The sequence below is a fragment of the Sinocyclocheilus rhinocerous genome, unplaced genomic scaffold (genome assembly GCF_001515625.1).
Source record: "Sinocyclocheilus rhinocerous isolate Xijiao unplaced genomic scaffold, SAMN03320098_v1.1 scaffold1406, whole genome shotgun sequence".
Classification (NCBI taxonomy): Eukaryota; Metazoa; Chordata; class Actinopteri; order Cypriniformes; family Cyprinidae; genus Sinocyclocheilus; species Sinocyclocheilus rhinocerous.
The window spans coordinates 1,734,225-1,754,687 of NW_015647095.1; the positions used below are offsets into that span (position 1 = coordinate 1,734,225).

Below are 20,463 nucleotides of genomic sequence, written 5' to 3' on the forward strand. Positions count from 1 at the left end.
AGGAAAAATATGCAATATGAAAATAATTGAAGACAAAATGTGTTTTACTGAGAAAAAACAAGATTTGTTTTTTAAAAAGCCTTTTTCCAAAAGGTACATCTGGAAAAAGGGGGGTCGTCTTATAATCAGGGTCGTCTTATATTCGGGCCAATACGGTAATCAAAAGTAGGTCAGTACACTTCAATAGAGTCGCTATATGGACTACTATCTGTAAATATTAAGCCGCAAAAAATACTATTTAAATATGAATCCTGCATGTTCTGCGTGTCTCTGTGTATGTAAATGGTACAGACGCGTGGTTTTGTTTTCTACACATACAAAGTGTGCGACGCTCGCGGTGATTTCAGCTTCTGTCGTCTCACTACATGAGGACATAAATACATGAACAACATCTCCAGAACTGCCGCTCACAAATGCTGCTTTATCAGATATTACATGCAAGATTAAATAAAAATGACATCCAAAATTTTCTGAAGACAATTTCAATTTTGACACCTGCAGTGCTCATGTTCATTCAACGAAGTCAAAGACTTTTGGAAAATGTATTTGTGGCAGTCAGTTTTGATATTGTGGCAGGCGCCACAAATAAATCAGTGTATGGGAAACACTTACATAGGCTACAGAAACTTAAAAGTTCCCCATGACAACCCGTCAACAATATATAAGTTTGGGTTAGCTTAAAGGAATTATCAGAAATATATTACTGTGGTGCAGTATGATATACATAATACTACTACAATCCACTTGAACTGTAATAATCGGTATCAGCCCTGAAAAACACATATCGGTCGACCCCTAGTAGTAAATTGCCGCTCCATCTGAAAGCACGTGCTGGAGATTTACTACTAATCACCAGAAGCGGCTTTACTGACGAGATTCGCATGAAAATTGTATTCTATTTTTTGCCCAGCCCTACTAACAGTCATATGACAAACCAATGACCAGATCAGTATAACCAATTCGCAAAGACCGTGATAGTGTTGGGAGACTATAGAGTCTTCCTCGGGCTGAGGCTGTAATACTCGGAGTTAGTATTAAAGATCCTGTGTCAGACCAGCATACAGCGGAGAAGGGCAGTGAGAGTGTATAGATGCTAAAGACCTGTGTGCTCATGTGTGATTAAGGTAGTGATAGTAGCTTCTTGACGGGACGCCGTCACCATACTTCAGGGAAGTATTGGATTGGATTGTAAGTATTCGGGGAATTCAGGGAATTAGCTCAAGCTACTGTAATTATATTAACAACTGGTAGCTGTTTAAATTGTCTGTGGTGAAGTCAGATAGTGACATTGATTTTTTACTCAACTACAAGGTATAAATGTTCATGTCTCCTTCTGTTCAGGGAGTCTCTCTTGGTTGTTGAAAGGTTCATTCCTGCAAAGAGCAACTTGGGAGTGGTGTCTGGTATATGCTGCGCAGCTGAGGAATAGAAGTACTAAAGATTCTACGCTCAAAAGACCACCGCAAAGACGGTGATAGTGGAGATAGATGCAATGTTATTCAGGGTTTCTCATTTTACTTATTAAATAACAGATTAAAATGGTTGAGACCGCTCTATTGGCTCTGACCTGAGAGCAGAGGCTTAATTTGTTTGATGCGTGTTGCCATGGCAGGGGTGAGTTTGGACTTGGTCTTTGGGTCAGTGGCTGTGGGCTCATCTGTCTCCATGGGAGCGAGAGAGTCTCCATCCAGGCCCATTCCTTCCAGCAAACCCTGAGCAGAGGGATCCACCCCCACAGACAGGGTCTCAGTCTCAGCTGATGGAGAGAGAAGGGCTTTAGAAAAGAAAAAGCAAATGCAAACCAGCAAAAAAAAAAAAAGGACATGAAATGCAAATAAAAGGAACCGAGGTGCAAAAAGACAGGAAAGAGGAAATAAAAGAGAGAAACTGATGGCTAAAATAACCCCCAAAAAAGTGTACATATAAAATCTTATCAAATAAGGAGGCAAAGTAAGGTAGTGAGCTTTATAAATAATTTTACTGTGAAATTGCCACTATGCAGTTATTGCAGTATGTTTACCAGTTCTCCTTCCTGCAGCTGCTGTGCTGCTGGATGGTTTATCCTCTTTAGGCACAAGTTTCTGCATGTCGGCCTGACCAAACTCACAGCCAGGAGGCAAACTGCAAAAGACAAATGAATAAATAAAAACAATCAGTTTTAGTTAGCAGACAATCACCTAGCCTAATTCTATGCTGTATAGTAGTAAGCAGCAACAGAATTCCCCCCCCCCCCCATATTGTGACAAATGTCACTCAAAAACAAATGCAAGCATTGCATTGCAGTCAGTTGCGAAGGAGCAAGGTTTAAGTGGACTAAATAACTGGAGAAATCTAGCATACATCAGAGAAAAGTGTTTCACCGGAAGATCAATTTATGACATTTTAGTTAAACAATACGAGGTCAAAAAAAGAAACATTTACATTCACAATAAGATCTATAACATGCATTTACAAAATAGATGGTGGATTTAAAAGTGCCTATGGAGTGGATTAGTGAAAGGTCCACCATGTGAGGTGAGAGCAGTACTAACCTGTTTGGTGTACAGAGGGACAGCAGCACAGTGCTCTCCCACACTAGAGAGCAGTAGAGCTGACTCAGTTTGTTCAGAACACTCAGACCCAGTTGAGATCCCCATTGATTCACTGAGATAGCACGGATCTCACTCTGAAAGAATAGGAACATGAGGTATTGTTAACACCACATCAGTTCTCACACTCTAAACAGCTTCTCACACTTCCAGACTCTTTTTGCTTAGTCACTAATTGTTAAATATTAGAGCAGCAACAACTAAATGTGAAAACTGATTATATACGATAATGAAAATAATCAACATCTGATTATTATGAGCACCAGCACACACAATCAGATGCAGCACAATAACTGAAAAAATAACTTTCAAAAATATTTATTTTTAGACAATTCTACATGCAAAACAAGTAACTGTATTTTTATCAGTTATATCAGCTATTGTAACAGTATAAGTGTAATATGTTTATCTAAATGATTGAAAAGTGAATGTATGTTCCTCCTAACTTCAACCAGTTAACATTTAGTCAGTGTTTTTTAAATTGATTTGAACTTCTTTCAAATGGTAAGCAATCAGTTTAAACTGTAACCCCCTTTTTCTGCACATAATGTTTAATTGCACATATAAAGCATAGATGCTTTCATTTCCTTCAAATTGCACATTGTTTGGAGGACAACATTGGGCAGGATGAGGAATAACTTTGTAATTAAGGTTTAAATAATTTTTTCCAATTTAAATAATTTTTTTAACTGATTCATCAAAGAAATAATCAGCAGATTAATCAATTATCAAAATATGATTAGCTGCAGTCCTAATACTGGAAACTGTATAGCTGCCTATATGCATACCTGTCCAACTCTGCAGGTATGAACAAACATGAGGATGTATGCATGTGCTGCCGTCAGGGCGTGCAGCAGCGGGGTGGCGCGTGCCGACAGTGTGGCGTCCGTAACATGGCCTGCGTTGGCCAGCTCTCGGAGCAGCACAGAGCCACCAGGAACCTCGATGGGTCGATGAAGAGGCTCCAGAGCAGACAGTATGCTGTCCAACTGACACAGACCCTCCTGGAGAACTTTCGGCTCATGGGACAAAGTCTAAGGCACAGTAAGAAAGTGAGGGGATAAAAGAATAAAATTAAAACACTAAATATCACAGCATCTAAAGCATTATTAGGGGAAAACTACATTTCCTACAGGTAGGTGTCAATCTTACCAGTATAGATTTACAGACTCCTGCCACAGCTTGGCAGGCAGCAGAGGTGGGGAAGTCAATGGGCAGGTTGGGCAGCCCAAGGATTGACACCAGTGGCAGGAGTCCTTTCTGACTGACAAATTCCTGACAGTGGTCATCTGTTGTGTTGTTACTAAGAATGGACTCCACAAATTTCATCTAAAAGGAAAGGCACATATTTTAGTTCCAGTCCGTGGAGCAAAGTCTCATCTAAATTTTGACAATGCATTTTGACAAACAGCCAATGAACTGTGCGAATGCAATAAGATTGAGCCAGAATAGACAGTCTGAAGAATAATAATGAGATGGGAAAAGTACAAGACAAGATGCAAAGGGTCTAGCTCTGCACGTACCACATTCAGAATGTAATCCATAAGAGGAATGGGGATTCGCTCCTCTGTTCCCACCACTCTGTAAAAACCATTAATTTGTTAAAAAATGGTATATTAAATATATCTAAAACAATATAGATTTCTCACACATGGCATTGAAAGCAAGGGACACTAGAAGCTATTTTGATGCACTAACTGCCTGTTGCTTTCTGGCTCCCCCTGCTGTTGGCTAAAGGTATGTAGAGCCTCTTCCTCCTCCTCATCCTCACTGGATGCCTCCTCTGCAGCATGGTTCGAGCGAGCTGGAGGCACCGTGACGGTCCCATCTGCTTTCTGTATGGAAGGTTTCTGGCAGATGTATTCTGGCGATCGGCCTAAGTTGCAGATCTCCTCTAGCAACTGTTAAAGGTCAAGTTAATAATCAAATTCAAGGTCTCAGAACAAAAGTAAGTATAAATATGCATATAAAACTGCAATAAAGGGCATTTCTTAAAGACGATGTGTCAAAATGTTTCAGCACTATCCACTTTACCTTGATGATGGCTGTTGTAGCATCTGTTTTAAGTGTGGGCTGGTGCCGCATTAGCTCATCAACTGCACTGCCCAAGTTAGAAGCAGTGTCACCTGTTTCATAAAATTAAACTGTCTGTTAGAAACACAATCCTATTATCTCCAAAGACAGGTCAGGGTTTCTGCAGACATGAACAAGTTAAATTTAAGACTTTTTAACATACTTTTCAAAATACTTCTCAACTGAACTACCAGTAAGTGGTGGTAAGACACTAAATGAGTGAGTCACTGAGTCATTCATTCAACTGATTGAGTGTTTTATCATGCTGGTATCTTAAGGACTTTCGTGGACAGCTGACTCCTAAAGCTTTTGATATTCTTCATATTCTGTGTGGTGGTCAGATAGAAATTAATCTGTTCCAATAAGTTTAAATAGATTTTTACCTTTATAAAGCCATTTTTCTTTTCCAATAAGTTTAAATAGATTTTTACCTTTTATGGGCATTTTACCTTTATAAAGCCATTTTTCTATAAGTGTGCAATATCTTTTGAGTCAAATTCTTACATTTAATCAATGAATTAGAATAATAAGACATTTGGGCTGTCACCAAGCAAATGAAATCGGTATCAACAAAATTCATTTCTGCAATCCAGACATAAGCTGCACCTGAAGTGGCATTTAGATGTATTTAACTACAGCGGGGGGAAAAAGTACTCTTGATGGACACTCACTGGGTCCGTCAGACTGGAGAAATGTTTGTGGTAATGTGACCAAAAATATTTAAGACCTACTGAATCTGAATTTAAGACATTTAAGACTTTTTAAGGCCTTATTTTAGGAAAACTTTAATTAAGACATTTTAAGACTTTTTACGGACCAGCGGCCACCCTGATTAATGTTTTAAATGCATTTATGAGTATACAAATAAGAAATGTTACATTTTAAGACTTTTTAAGGCCTTATATTGGGAAAACGCTATTTAAGACATTAAGACTTTTTAAGGACCCGCGGACACCCTGCAGGTACACCTATAGGGGCCACTCACCTAGTGGGTCAGAGCTGCGTCGACGGCGCATGGCTGGCAGGTAGTCTGGCGAGAGCAGCACCTTGAACAACCGTTCAAAGGGTTGGCATTGCACAAATGAGTGCAGACCACGGGCATTCAGGCACAGGGCACTGAAGACATTAGGCAGGGAACCCAGCACCTCTCTGGTAGCAGGGACCTGTAGAAACAAAGGCATAAAATGGGTCTAAAATACGCCATGAGTTGCTGGACTATCCAAGAGGGAGGAATCCAGCGATGGAAAAACATTACAAAAGGATTTAGTGGGGAAAAGGGATACAAAGGGTCTAGAACGACTGAACAGGGGGTGGTGAAAGACATTGAAACAGACAAAAGGAGTTTTAAAATGGATAGAATGTGTGGGCACAAAAATAAAAGGGAAAGAGAGATGGTGCAGAGACAAGTTATTTTGTTAAGGCAGACTCACATCTTTAATGAGCAGTGCATGTAGCATGACATCGGTGAGACCATTGTCCTGCAGAGATGACAGTAGAGAGGGCTCCTGGAACACAAAAACTGTCACCACCTCCGTCGCTGAAACCGAGAACAAGAGAAATAGAATTAGAAAGAAATATAGAGGGTAGACAAATAAACTAGTCAAGATTCAAACCAATTAAATTCACAAAGGGCCTTTTAACCATACTATGCTGCAATTTTCTACTTTGTGACCTTAAAGACAGATCTACAAAATGTTGAGCATAAAGAGTTCGGCTAATATATCAGCAGCACCAGAAGTATTGTTCTCCATGTGCTTACCCAGGAGAAACAGTGAGGGTCCATAATACTCTGCATTACTGATGATGTGTTTCAGAGAGGTAGGGAGGGACCCATCCATTACTATAAAGAGAGTGCAAAGGCAATGAATATCACTTTCAGCAAATAAAAACGCTGAAAAAAATTTACCACAATGTAAAAATTAAAGCATCATTAAATACAGTTTTATACCATGACGAATGCCGTCAGAGAATGCAGGGTCCTGAATGGCTTTTTTCAAAAAGTTCAACATAGATTTCAACAGAGCGGCCCTCTGAGGAATGCACTGCACTCCTGTTAAGAAAGAAGAAAATATGCATTACCAAACTGTCCACAGTTTCTCCTGTAGACCTGTACTAATATAAAGGAGACCCGCTGACTTGCAAGTATACTTATTGTACCTGCTCTGGGAGTGCTGGCTGCACTGCTCTGTCCTCGCAAATCCATCTCTGCTCTGGAACCAGAAGTGGATGGGCCAGGACTGCTCTCCATGGCAACCTCTGACACTACATTGACAAAAGCATTTTTTACTAACTTAAAAATGTAGTTAGTACTCATACGATTGCAAACCATTAATTTCTATTATATAGCTTCAGAAGACTTGGAATATGTGTTCTTAGTATTTACTTGCGTGACGGGGTGGCCCAAAGAGAAGGCATAGGAGTTTGTTGAATGAAATGTCAGATACAGTTTATTGTGTAACCAGAATAACAATGATAACCAGATTTTATGAATAATGCCAGATTTTTTTAAAATAATTAATTAGCCTAAAATGGGGGATATAAAATATGCATTCTTACAACCAGTACCATAAGGTTAGGATGATTCTGGGGACCCTGAGCAAACAGGGACGTGAACCACAAAAACAAATCCACAAATTATTACAAAACCCTGGCCTAGTGTGTAGATGAGACAGTGTGTGGATACTATACACGGTTTTGAATAAGGATAAACTAAATATATTGCCCCATGCAGTAAACATAACAGAGATGGTACTAACTGTCCATATCTGTGTCCATGTCCTCTGTCTCAGTAGCTGTGCTGGGCCTCTGGATCTTTGGTTTGATTACAAAAGGGCACTCTTTCCTGGAGAGGTCAACCTCATGCTGCACAGAGAAACAATGGGGTCACATTCCGTCAACAAAAGGGCAGAGGGCAAAAAGCTGAATAGTCTACGCAGAAAAACAAGGGGCTGAACGAGTTGTGCTGGGGGGGGCTTTCAGTACCTCCAGTCTGCAGATAAAGATTGAGAGGCCGCCGTGGGACTGAAAAGCAGCCATGTCCAGATTGGTGATGAGATCCACAACTCTTACTGCCCGCGTCACAAAGGTAATCTGGTCCTGCTCGTCCCCAAGGAACTTGATCACCTGATGTGGAAGTGGCACGGTTCACAATACATCCTCACATATCACCTTCTCATTAAATGCTCCAAAAATGAGGAAGCACCAAAGTACCAACCTTTAGCAATGCCTCCATCATACCACAAGATACTAGGGCCTCTCCACCAGCATCATAACTAGCCAGGTGGTAGAGGAAGGAGAAGAGGGCTGTGGCAAATTGGTGGGGGTACGGCTCCATAAGTGGGTCTGAAGCAAAAATAAGAACAGAATTCACCAAACCTGAAACCTAAGAAAACGGTTCAAGTAAAGAAATTAGAGCTAAAAGTCTATCTCCTCACCAATCATAGCCTGGATGCAGTTGCGGACAAGCACAGGCAGAAATCCATGATAGGAGGCCGTTCCTGTGCAGTCGATGATGTTGGAGAGCTTGGGAGTGCGCTCCAGGTGAACTATGGATGTCAACGTGCGCAAAGAGGCAGCCTTAATGTCCTGTAACAATACAATTGAGGGTTCATAAATGAAATAAATCTAAAAGCATCATTTCTGTTTTTTGAAAACATATCTTTGAGTAGTGCAATACTGCCAATTCTTGGCAATCACTCTAAATAACGCAACAAGTACATATATGCCATATAGTGTTAGAAATAAAGATTAATAATTGCTACCCACCACCAACTGTTTGTCTGTGATCTGAAGTACATCCACTAGCTCCTCTATAAGCCCATTGTAGAGTATGCTATTGGCTGACTCCTGGAGGGCGTTTGAGTACACTGCAAAAAAAAAAAAACACACATAACATCAACCTCACTAGACAGAAAGCGAGAACCTAGTGCGGTTTCATGAAAATAAATACCTGTACTTATTTTTGTCAGTACCAGATGGGTCAACTCACCCAGTATGGAGATGGCATGCAGTCTGGCTTGCACAGCCTGCAGTCTCCTCTTGTGGTTAGAGAAGCCATGAGCCAGGCGAATGTGTGTGAAAAGCAATATTTGTTTGTCTTTAGGGATGTTGTACATAGCTGTCAGAGACTCCATGATCTCTGAGGGGCTCTCGGAAATCTGAGGGCACACCGGGGAAAAGCAAAAATCAGATTAAAGTGTAATCAATAGCTATTAAAGGTCTATGTGCTTCCATTAACTGGTCCACAAGGACAGCAAATGAAAACAACTAGGGGAACTCACCTTATCAAGTTGTTCGATATGAATGTAGTGTAGCGTATTACTGCTCGACTGTTGAGAGGGCAAAAAGGTACAACAAAGGTTAAGCACAAAGAAATGAATTGTTTGCTTAACAAAAAAATAACAATGTTGAACGAGAATGGCAAAATAAAGGGAAGCATGACTCCATGCATACCTTTTTCTCCACTTTGACCTCAGAGCTGGGTTCTGCATAGAACTCAAAGTGCAATGTGGTAGCACTCGGTGGATATTTCTGCATAACACAAATATAGACACATCAGGAAAAAAAACTAAAACTTGTAAATTGCAGGACTAAACAAGGACGGCCTGGTTAGTACTTTTCCTGTCAACTTTTTCACTTGCTCCAGCAAAAATATGATAAATAGTCATTTTAGTAACATTTTAACATGCCATAAAATAATTTTTACATAATTAAAGATTTTTGGTTTTTTTTTTACAAAACAAAGCAGCAATAAATGATTAAATGCACTTTAAAATGATACTATAGATAGTGATATTACTTACTATTTCAGAACTGAATTTTGTATAATATCCAACTTTCTATAATTTGCAACCAACACTCCTTTTGGTTACTTTACCGTAGAGACATTTAAATCAAAGAAAATCATAATTCATAAAATTTAGCCGTTATGAATTAGAAAGTCACATAAGTTTGCATTAAAATTGTATTAAAATGATTGTGGACGTGGGATTTAGTAACAACGCTACACTGGTCCAATAGGGTCTAGCCCTGGGTTATCCCTACTACTTAACCATGAACATCTTAACAATGGTGCTCACACACAACTCTAAAAACTATCATGTTTTTTCCCCCATGTTCACAATGACAGTATATGTAATAGGACAAAATAGCATACCGACATCGGCAGATCTCTGCAACACTCCGCAAGACCAAAGCCATTCTCTTTCCCACCCCAGCTCTAGGACAGCGGGAATAAAAGAGTCAGGAAAAGGTGTAGGATGAAAGATAACTAGCATCAGCCTTGAAATGTCACCATGAAAGCACCTGTCTGTACAAAACCAGGTCATCATGCTGCTTTGGTTAGAACCGATACTAAACAACTGAACTTATCAAAGATGCAAGTCATGGATTAAACTTTTAAAATTGACAAAGGTAAAAAAGGTAAAACACTGCATACTGCTGCTGCAGTATTAGCCACATGCATTTCAAAGACCTTTGATATGCAGCTGCTTTCAGACTTGGCATTTCAATCTTCTAGACTTCAGCAATCAAAACTGAGAAAATAAATATGCTGACGTGACAAAGTCAAGCTTTCATACCTCAGCCAGATGTTGAAGACGGGTGAGCAGTGGGCTCCTCTTATCTGAGCCCAGTCTGGTGATGTAATTGGAACGTTTGCTGAACACATACAGGAGATTCAGCACAGACAGAACCACCTGCATGTCACATGATGCTAAAAGGGTGGTCAAGTGCTACAGACACAAAAAAGAAAAAAGCAAATGCTCAAAATCAACTCGCAATAAACCATTTAAGGCTAACAGAAGCAGGTTTTGTTGTATCAGTCTGGAGTTGTGGTACCTCTATAGAGCTGTACAGGTGTCTTGAAAAACTGTATTCGATTAACAGTGCAGTGAAGTTGAGCACCGCCAGCAATAAGGCTTTTAGCTGCCCATTCTCTGGCCGGTCACACACCAACAACCACAACATGTTTTCCACTGTCTGCCCTGCATCACAGAGGATGCCATCGAAACGGTCCAGCAGGTCTACCCAATGATACAACTCACACTGTGAAGAGAAACAGGTCGTCATTAGAGATCTGAACATGCATATTAAACACCATGATGCTAGAGGTGCTGGCATATACCTTGCCAATGTTCCAGGTCTTGATTTGCAGCAGTTCCAGCAACAGCTGTTCATCGCTGCATCCTTTCAGCTTTTCTATGAGAGTCCTGCAGTCGGCAGGCTGGAGGAGGAGTGCAAGAACATGTCAACTATGAGGAAACGCAAGTGCACACAACCTCAAATACTCCAAATGCACAGAAATCCTGCTTACTGACCGCTTCAGTGGGGGTTTTCTTCAATTTGCTTCTGTCAACCTTCATGGTCACTAATTTCTACACTCGATTCCTACGGAGAACACATCAAATGATGAGAGAGAAGCTCAGTCAAATGAACAGTGAATAATACTCATCTACATGCCACCATGTTTAAGCTTAGCATTGCCAGAGTATCACATATGAAAAAAGACTAAATGACTTTTCACACTTAAAAAGTTAATCCTGGCTCATTCTAAACCTGGGTAAACAAAATTCGAAGTTATCTTGTTTCATACTTCTAATACTTCACCCGAATTTCATCCTGGGTTTTCATAACATGACGTTTCACAGTACATTCCTAAACCCAGTGGGGGTTTTCTTCAATTTGCTTCTGTCAACCTTCATGGTCACTAATTTCTACACTCGATTCCTACGGAGAACACATCAAATGATGAGAGAGAAGCTCAGTCAAATGAACAGTGAATAATACTCATTTACATGCCACCATGTGACATTTAAGCTTAGCATTGCCAGAGTATCACATATGAAAAAAGACTAAATGACTTTTCACACTTAAAAAGTTAATCCTGGCTCATTCTAAACCTGGGTAAACAAAATTCGAAGTTATCTTGTTTCATACTTCTAATACTTCACCCGAATTTCATCCTGGGTTTTCATAACATGACGTTTCACAGTACATTCCTAAACCCTGTATTTATGTACTTATTGTCAGTGTCACTGATTAGATGAAAGCAGCACACAACCTGTTTACATAAAGCATCTAGCATTGTGAATCCTCAAATTATGACAAACTGTACTATCAAGATTTTCCTGAATGGACTTTTCAGACTACAAAGGTAAGATTGAAATGATCTCTTTGACACACTGACACATTTTCCGTTACCATTTGACATTTCCCCCGCCAACGTACTACTGTTTAGACAACACAGTGTTTCTGTGACTGTCTAAAGCAGGGGTGCCCAAACTCAGTCCTGGAGGGCCGGTGTCCTGCAGAGTTTAGCTCCAACTTGCCTCAACACACCTGCCGAGAAAGTTTCTAGTATGCCTAGTAAGAGCTTGATTAGCTGGTTCAGGTGTGTTTAATTGGGGTTGGAGCTAAACTCTGCGGGACACCGGCCCTCCAGGACCGAGTTTGGGCACCCCTGGTCTAAAGCATGTTAAGCACAAGATGTTTGTTGCCAAGCATGTAACCGTAACATTCAAACACCACAATGGTTCACACGGCACAAGTGTGGTACCGCAAAGTGTGGTTAACACCACAAAAGTGGCCCTAACTCTGCTTCTAAATAATAAGTGTGAAACACTCCTTCACCTGGTGTTAAGTGAGGTTTAGAATGCAGATAACCAAGGGTATCATACATATGAATAATCAAAGATCCAAATGTAGGCCGAAATGCCAACATGTTCATGCCAATGTAAATATTCATCAGCTCCATGTTTAAGCAGATACTTACGGTATATGATTTGGCAATTCCAACTTAACGGCATTTTTCATGTGCAAAACCTAAAGTAAAAAAAGATAGATGAAAGTGAAACAATCCCAGACAATAAACATAAGAATTTTTGTGATCTTGCTGCCAAAAGCAAAAACTCTCCGAAGGCATTAATGTAAAACTAGGCTATATATATCAAAAAAACTATTTCTTCTAAATGGTCAAAAACAATCCCATACTAATTAGCTGTAGAATAAAAATCAAGGTCAGTCGAAAGAAAACTGTCAGACTGAAAGTCTGTGAGCAAGCCAAGGGAAAAGCAACCCACATTGGTTCAGATATGGGGCATCGATTCTGGGCACAGACAATCCCTAGCATCTCACCAACACGTCCTTACTGAATTTAACCAGTTAAATTGCTCTTTTTGAAACAAGAGGCTGTTAATGTAGCGTTCTTAGAAACCTACTGGCTCCTTCTAAGAAACAAAACTCATTTAGGACCTTGAACCCGGCCAAAGAGAAGCACTGGCCTGTGATCAAGGAACCTGACATGGAAAAATGAGCCCACACATTTGACAAAAATTTTATCTATGCCATTTAAACAAACTTAATTACTAAAGAAAGACACTAACTTCGTTCTTGACAGAGAACCAACGTGTGCTGTAGTCGAGAGAACAACACAGCAGCTAGTTACCGAATACCGAAAATTACAATGACATTAGCTAGCTGGAGCGTTCACCTTAAACGAAACTATAACGCCGTAAACAAACAAATTTAAGTACAAGTGAAAGTAACACAACCACTCTGGAAATAAACAAATAACTCGAAATGTCATTTCATTAACTAACGAAAAGACGACAGAAAACGGAGTAACGTTACAATTCGTGAAAAAAGACAGCTAACATGCTAGCTAGTTTTTTCCTTGCTAACAAGCTAACGTTACCTCAGTCAGCAAGCTAAGTTTTGCGGATAAACATAGTCACGGCATTCCTATTAAACGGCGCAAATAAAACAATGATCGCCAGTTTTTGAATAAACTGTAAGGAATTACCGTGAACGGACTGTGGGAAAATTTGACCGTTGAATGTGAGCTCGCGAGCTACGAGGCACCAAGCATATAATTCCCCTCAACACGTCAACACAAACCCGCAATCCCTATACTCACTGCTGAAATCTCATCCAAAGCCCCTCTTTTCCAACAAACACTCGCCAAATCCTTAATATGCGGCTCGACTGTGGCGGAACTCGTCAGGAGCGAAGCTACACAGGTCCATATTTTTCCTCCAAGCTGCTCACATGCTCTGGACTAATCTCGAGCCCGGCTCAGCCGGCCTGCTCCGGCAAACCCGCTCACTTCCCTCAGAACTCTAGCTCACAAAAACGGCGTCTGTCACAGAGCTTACACGCCGACACAACCGTACCGTAGCGTATATTATCGCACATCTTCAGCAAGCGCTTCGTCTCGATGAACTGTGGCCGGTGAGGCGCTCGCGGTGGCGACTGACGAGGTGCTCGTGCATGCGTTGGTTTGCTTGGTTAGCTTAGAAACGCAGAATATCTCGCTGAATCATTCCCCACTAGGGCCTACCATAACACTGACTTCCAGTGGACGGCTCAATTTCTCGCTTTTTACTGCTGCACTTGTGCGTAGCTGCATTTGGTGCGAACGTAGCGTGTCACACATGATGCTAAAGTCTACTTTATCAAATTAAAAACACATTTATCTGAAATAATACTTAAAAGTATTAAATACTGAAGGTTTGAGATATGATGGAATTTCTCAGCCTAACTTTAATTTAAAGAAAAGTTAATGCATTTTGCAATCAATCAGTCTGGATATTTTTTCTTAATGCACTACATTAAGAGATAATAATGAACCATATGAAGTTATGGTATGAAATATATATTTTCCAAATATAAGTTTTATTCATTCTAATATTATTTCACTTAATAACTAGTTTGAAAATGAATTTATTACACTTATGTAATGACTGAAATTAGATTTTAATACTTTTTCTCATTTATTGAAAACGACTGTTATACTCTATACTGTAGTTTGGAATTAACAGGTTTCATTTCTTCATTCCTGTCATCAGCAACAGTTTACACCATAAAACAAGACAAACAGGGTGGAAAGTTCACAAATACATACTGTACATACATCAATGTGATGTTGATTTTTTTGGAAGGGGGGCACTTTACAACATCAGTTAGGGTCAATTTGGTTACACTGACCCATATTATCCATCAGCAGTAATCTCTATAATAGATCATATGAGTCAGATTTCCTGGGGTGCATTGGGGAATATAAACAGTGGATACTTCTCTGATAGAAAATTGTATACTATAAATGGACAACATAACAGATTACCGAGGACGGAAATATGTAAACCCCTAAAGGCCAAATAAGAGGAATGTAGGTGTCAAGACTGTTGCTGGACTTGACGATTCAGCATATTTATGGGTATGAGCATCCATATCCAGAGTACACAATGTCTGAAGCCTAATTTTAAGGTCGTGAGGACTGAAAATGCATAAATCCAACACAAAAACTCATATTGTGCAACTCATTTATCACATAGGCACATGCTACCACATTCACATGCTTTTCGTCGTGATCCCTTTACAGAACCATATGAATGTATCCGCCAATTCCCCATAATCTTCACTCATGTACGTTTATTACATTTCATTTTAGAGATTCTGCCTACGGAAAAATAGATTTCGTAAATAGATTTCAGTCTATGCACGCGCACATCGCGCATACAACACACCACAATGCTCGACAGTCTGACTGCAAATTAAAAATGGCGGTTTATATTAGCAAAGTGTCTGGTCTTTCCATCCAAAACACTTATTTTAACAACAGTATACGCGTACAATTTGCGAGAAAAACCGTCCGATATTGTTAACGGTCATGTAGAGTCAGCCACAGACGTCTCTACCTAACAAAGACTAATTTAAGCTCTTACCTCGGTTGCGCCTCAACATAACTTCTCCATCTTACAGCAGCGAGTGGGGATATAAATCTCGCGATATTTCAGTTGGCTTCCTCTGCTCCAATAGTAACCTGCTGTGGTCACGCAGACCAGCCCGTCAGTGATCTGCTCCTAGACAGGCGAACTGAACGATATAAAATATGATCAGTATTCATCAGTATAATAAGAAATATTTCTGTATGATAATCCATTTTCGGTCATACATGGCTCGCTTCTTTGTGTATCGTCAGATACTCAAAAAGCACTGTCAAAAAATAAAAAACCTGTTGCAAACAGGATAAAATAATACAAATAATTATTAAATTTTAAAATGTGGATGCCTATGTCACAGATTCACACCCTGAATCCCAAACAGCAAAGGCGTTTGCCATTATAATGTAAAATATTCTTAAACTGTCTTGCATGTGCTTTAGAGATATAATTCTTAATAAAAGTTATCAATAACTCTAAGGCCTCTATTGTCAAAAAAAATATTCGATTCATTCCCTCCAAAACAGTGAATGCCCCTATTGTATTTCTGCTAAAATTAGGCTATAACAAAAACATGAATTTGTTTTCAGATTTTTTACTAGGCCTACCACACACTAGGGCTGTCTGTATATTAAAATAATTAATCATGATTAATTTCAAGAATTTGCCAATAACACCAGTTTACAGACAGTTGTTTATGGGACGAATTTAAATTGTGTTTAACTTGCCAGAATTTCATGCTGCAGTGAAAAAGTGCATGTAATATTTCATTTTTTTTCTCTAAAGCAAAAATGAACGAATTATCTAAATATAATTGTTTATAAATAATTAAGATATTGTGCGTCCCCTCTGCATGAGAACCAGTCACATAGTGACTCCTGCCAGTAGGTGGCAGCAAAAAGCTGTTTAATGGTCAGTTTTTAGTACGTAACCGATTCCACAAATAGAAGAAGAGTGTTGTCGTAGCAACTGAAGCTTAACGTTATAGCGAAAGACTGTCCACAGGTTTTGTAGATAAGTATAACTGTTGCCAAAAAGCGTTATATTTAGGCTCTGCTTTGTCATCTGTTAGAAACAAACTTACTTTCTGCACGCCAACTGAACTATATTAGCAGGTTTTAACACCTTTTAGAGAGCTGGTACGTACATCCGCGGTTAGTGTCACAACTTTTGTGTAAACCGCGAATTTACAAGATGCATAAGGCTTTATTGCTATGTTCGTTTGCACAGTTAAGTCTCACATGATGTTGTTTTCTGTGTAGTTCAATGTCGGTGGTAAGCAGTCTGGTGCCAGCCCGTTTCCTGACTCTCATCGCTCACCTTGTAATAGTCATCATCATATTCTGGTCCCGGGTAAGAACTTCTCCTGTGTTTAATCACTGTTGTATCGCAGGATATCATTGCTGTCAGGCCTGTGATTAAGTGTTGAACCGTCATCCCACAGGAGAACAGTGTCAGAGCCTGCCTACCACTGGATTACACTAATGAAGAATACAGTTTAGAGGACACACGGTATGTTAACATGCCTTGCGCATTCTCAATTGCTTCACAAGTATGTAGGCCAATGACAAGTACATTTTTTTCCCCAGGATTCTTTGATTAGTAAAAAGTAAAAAAATATATATACCGTATATTTTTTTAATCACTTTTGATCAATTTAGTGCATCTTTCCTCCTAAATAAACATATTAAATTCCCCAAAGTTTAAAAAACCCTAACTTAAAAAACTATATTTCAGGATCACAATGCAGCCCCCAAAACTAATTACCTGTGATTTTAAATCTTTACCAATCTTTGCCACTATCCTTCTAACCACCAGGTTTTACCCATTAGTCAGCAAGAAGTTTTTAATAATTTAAAATATAATAAAATTTAGTATGATCACTTTTTCTTTTATACATTTTATAAAGTACAGGTCAAAATCTGTTAATGATGATGGAACATTATTTCACCCATATTTTTTTCCACAAAAGTTATTTGAACATTAAAGTAGACACTTTACTTGCATTTAATATGCTTTATATGTATATAAAATCACTTTTGTAAATTTAATTTGATGTGGATACCAAAATGGGATGTCTCATATATATATATATATATATATATACTCATTAACTTACGTGAGTCAGAACTGCCGGCATTTTAGTCAAACGTTACTCTCCCAGGATCAGTAAACAGTCCTCCATAAAATGTGCTGCACACATCTGAATATTTGGGTTGAACTGTTCCGGAACAGTGTTGTAAATACAACTTAACCACTGATTTCTAGTTGTGTCCTCTTTTGGAAGATCAAACAAAGTAGTTTTTACAACGAAACACACAGCGACTCCACAACATGGCAGCGGCCTCAACAGCAAGAATTAAAGTTACGCCTTCTTTCTTTGCGTGCACATTTGGGCGGCATTATGCTAATATTTCCACATAGTGATGTAGATATGTGGGGGCGTGTTAGAACGACCCGTTTTAGGTAGGCATGGTTGACTCTTAACTTTTATAAAGAATATCTCTTTGGATTTGAGACTTTAGTCTTTGCAACTTTACAGATCTTCTTTATGCACCAAGAGCTTGTAACACTCCAAAGAGAAAAGAAAAATTTAAATCGCATCATATGACCCCTTTAAATTAGTCTTTTAAGAAAATTTTTGCAATCATGTTTTCTCTCTACATTTCAGTGTGATTCCAGCACTATATGAGATGACCCTTTTTGTTGTAGTGTTTGGATTTAAGAGGAAGCCTCTATGAGGATCTCTGCCCTCTTGGTTCAGGCGGATATTGTCCTTCCATGACTGACGTACCAGAATATCCTGAAACCAGAATAATATTCACAGGCACAATAAATTAGTATTTTCCATGAGTTCTTAGATTGCTAAATTATGTTTGAAGGCTTTTTGACGGTTTTATGTGGTTACAAATAACTGCTTTAAATTTCTTTCTTGAAAATATCGCATTTTGTACACATTGTGATGAATTAAAACATGTTGTATTTTGATACAACTGACCGACAAACTGGGCCTGTTCATTCTTCACATTTCTCACATTCACATTTTTCAACATTTTTTGTACCCTAAAAACTGTTAATTATAAGCACAGGCAATATGAATTTTACTTTTTTACTTAATTTATACTAACTGCATTCCCCAAATTCATACTAAAAACAAGATGTTGTCATCATTAACTCATCCTCGTGTCATTCTAAACCTATATGATGTACTTTCTGCTGTGAGGGGAAAAGATATATATTTTAAAGAATGTTTTTTCAACTGTTTTTGTCCAAATAGTGGACAAAAGAACATTGGACCCCATTGACTTTCCTTTTAAGGACCATAACAACCACACTTTTTAAATATTTTGTTTTGTGCTCCACAAAAGAAAGAAAGTCACATAGGTTTAGAACAACATGATGTAAATTATGACACAATTTTGGAGTGAATTATGACTATAGGATATTTCATTTTTCCAGGGTGAGAGAAACATTTGGAGTGAACACTGAATGTGACTCTGTAATCATGATCTGTTGACATTTCAGCTGGAAGTGGAAGGTGGGTAACTCCAGGAGAATGAGAGTGAGAATTAGCCAACCATCTGCTTAAGTCACAAGATGTGCTGTAACTTTAACAAGTTATCATTTTTATTTCAAGCATAATTGCCAGTCTGTAGCCTATATTTGCTGCACTCCTTATTGTAGCATAAAATAACCCTTTTTAAAAGTTAAACCCACGATAGAAAAAAGGAGCAGTAAGAAGAGAGAAGTTCACCACAGAGTATTTCATGTGAATCCAAATACCTCCATTATGTATTCCATCGGCTTACAAGGGTACATTTATATTTATGTTCTTAGCAAACATCAAGGTGTTTGTTGATATGCTGTAGAACTGCCGAGAAGTTAGTCCTTCACAGGAGTGATGAGTCCGTGAGCCTGCGAGGCACATGCTGAGCTGAGCATAGCTGACTTCAACTGGACTGCACACACTCTCATTAAGATGGATGAAAACACACAAATAAACTGACACAGTCACTACACTCCTAAAAGGTTCCAAAAGGGGGCTTTTGCAGCAATGCCATAGAAGAACCATTTTTGTTTCCCCAAAGAAGTAGAACCATTTTTTTTGTGCGTAGAACTTTTTTTTTTTTTTTATCTGAAGAGCGTAGACACTTTACTTGCATTTAATATGCTTTATATGTATATAAAATCACTTTTGTAAATTTAATTTGATGTGGATACCAAAATGGGATGTCTCATATATATATATATATATATATACTCATTAACCTTCTTCTAACCATTTTTTTGGAGGGCAGCCTTGTAGTGGCATTATCCGTGACCCTGGGCCTGTTTGCTGTCGAGCTGGTTGGGTTCCTCTGTGGAGTCTCTATGTTCAACAACAATCAAGCTCTTCTATGTATCCTTACCACCACAGGCTCAACTTACTTGGTTGTCCACTTCAGAAGATGGATATCTTTACCTTTATTATCCTAGAGCAGTCCAAAAACGAATACAGTTCTTAATGCAGTGTTTGACCATTACATTGTATTCACAATGATAGCAGTTAGTCATTTCTGGTTGTTACTGATATGCTATAATCAAATTACTGGAACAGATTTTTATTTAACCATCACTTTGTAGCTATTGGATGTCACGCCAGTGGCTCTGTGGCTTTGCTCTTCTTCTTGTTTGAGCAATGGACCTGCAGCATCTACTTGTGGATCTTTGGCTTCTGTAGGTCAGTCAGTAAATAAGTAACAGTCAATGCATTACTGTGAATATAAATGGTCTTATTAATAAATTCTCTTTAAAGGGGTCATATGATGCTGCTAAAAAGAACATTATTTTGTGTATTTGGTGTAATAAAATGTGTTTATGCGGTTTAAAGTTAAAAAAACATTATTTTCCACATACTGTACATTATTGTTTCACCTCTATGCCCCGCCTTTTTGAAACGCGTCGATTTTTACAAATACACTCCTAAAAGGTTCCAAAAGGGGGCTTTTGCAGCAATGCCATAGAAGAACCATTTTTGTTTCCCCAAAGAAGTAGAACCATTTTTTTTGTGCGTAGAACTTTTTTTTTTTTTTTATCTGAAGAGC

The 20,463-nt window shown here is 38.9% G+C and overlaps 2 protein-coding genes and 1 long non-coding RNA gene across 3 annotated transcripts in view; 1 reads left to right on the forward strand and 2 right to left on the reverse strand.

Annotated features, from left to right (window-relative positions):
• The window catches only part of LOC107708778 (E3 ubiquitin-protein ligase HUWE1-like), a 50,638-nt gene extending 39,590 nt beyond the window's left edge, over positions 1 to 11,048 (reverse strand). The window contains exons 1-26 of the mRNA XM_016513084.1: positions 10,979 to 11,048; positions 10,786 to 10,884; positions 10,500 to 10,706; positions 10,241 to 10,393; positions 9,817 to 9,879; positions 9,114 to 9,191; positions 8,942 to 8,989; positions 8,650 to 8,818; positions 8,427 to 8,527; positions 8,096 to 8,246; positions 7,876 to 8,003; positions 7,644 to 7,784; positions 7,418 to 7,523; positions 6,819 to 6,923; positions 6,610 to 6,711; positions 6,421 to 6,501; positions 6,092 to 6,198; positions 5,647 to 5,824; positions 4,623 to 4,714; positions 4,287 to 4,489; positions 4,112 to 4,169; positions 3,741 to 3,917; positions 3,377 to 3,622; positions 2,532 to 2,665; positions 2,021 to 2,121; positions 1,568 to 1,756 (exon numbers count right to left, since the gene is read on the reverse strand). Coding sequence (XP_016368570.1) covers positions 1,568 to 1,756; positions 2,021 to 2,121; positions 2,532 to 2,665; positions 3,377 to 3,622; positions 3,741 to 3,917; positions 4,112 to 4,169; positions 4,287 to 4,489; positions 4,623 to 4,714; positions 5,647 to 5,824; positions 6,092 to 6,198; positions 6,421 to 6,501; positions 6,610 to 6,711; positions 6,819 to 6,923; positions 7,418 to 7,523; positions 7,644 to 7,784; positions 7,876 to 8,003; positions 8,096 to 8,246; positions 8,427 to 8,527; positions 8,650 to 8,818; positions 8,942 to 8,989; positions 9,114 to 9,191; positions 9,817 to 9,879; positions 10,241 to 10,393; positions 10,500 to 10,706; positions 10,786 to 10,884; positions 10,979 to 11,023 — 3,262 coding nt within the window. The 5' untranslated portion in view covers positions 11,024 to 11,048. The remainder of the gene's footprint in view (positions 1 to 1,567; positions 1,757 to 2,020; positions 2,122 to 2,531; positions 2,666 to 3,376; positions 3,623 to 3,740; positions 3,918 to 4,111; positions 4,170 to 4,286; positions 4,490 to 4,622; positions 4,715 to 5,646; positions 5,825 to 6,091; positions 6,199 to 6,420; positions 6,502 to 6,609; positions 6,712 to 6,818; positions 6,924 to 7,417; positions 7,524 to 7,643; positions 7,785 to 7,875; positions 8,004 to 8,095; positions 8,247 to 8,426; positions 8,528 to 8,649; positions 8,819 to 8,941; positions 8,990 to 9,113; positions 9,192 to 9,816; positions 9,880 to 10,240; positions 10,394 to 10,499; positions 10,707 to 10,785; positions 10,885 to 10,978) is intronic.
• Positions 11,049 to 11,322: 274 nt separating this feature from the next.
• LOC107708793 (uncharacterized) lies at positions 11,323 to 15,436 on the reverse strand. Its single transcript, XR_001636412.1, has 3 exons — positions 15,383 to 15,436; positions 12,433 to 12,482; positions 11,323 to 11,387 (listed from the first exon to the last, which is right to left on the reverse strand). It is a non-coding gene; the product is annotated as an uncharacterized LOC107708793 (long non-coding RNA).
• An 880-nt stretch (positions 15,437 to 16,316) lies between these two features.
• Positions 16,317 to 20,115, forward strand: tmem107l (transmembrane protein 107 like). Its single transcript, XM_016513085.1, has 5 exons — positions 16,317 to 16,533; positions 16,642 to 16,732; positions 16,824 to 16,891; positions 19,678 to 19,778; positions 20,003 to 20,115. Exons 2-5 carry the CDS (start codon positions 16,646 to 16,648, stop codon positions 20,113 to 20,115), a joined length of 369 nt encoding a protein of 122 aa, XP_016368571.1. The 5' UTR covers positions 16,317 to 16,533; positions 16,642 to 16,645.
• Positions 20,116 to 20,463: the final 348 nt, after the last annotated feature.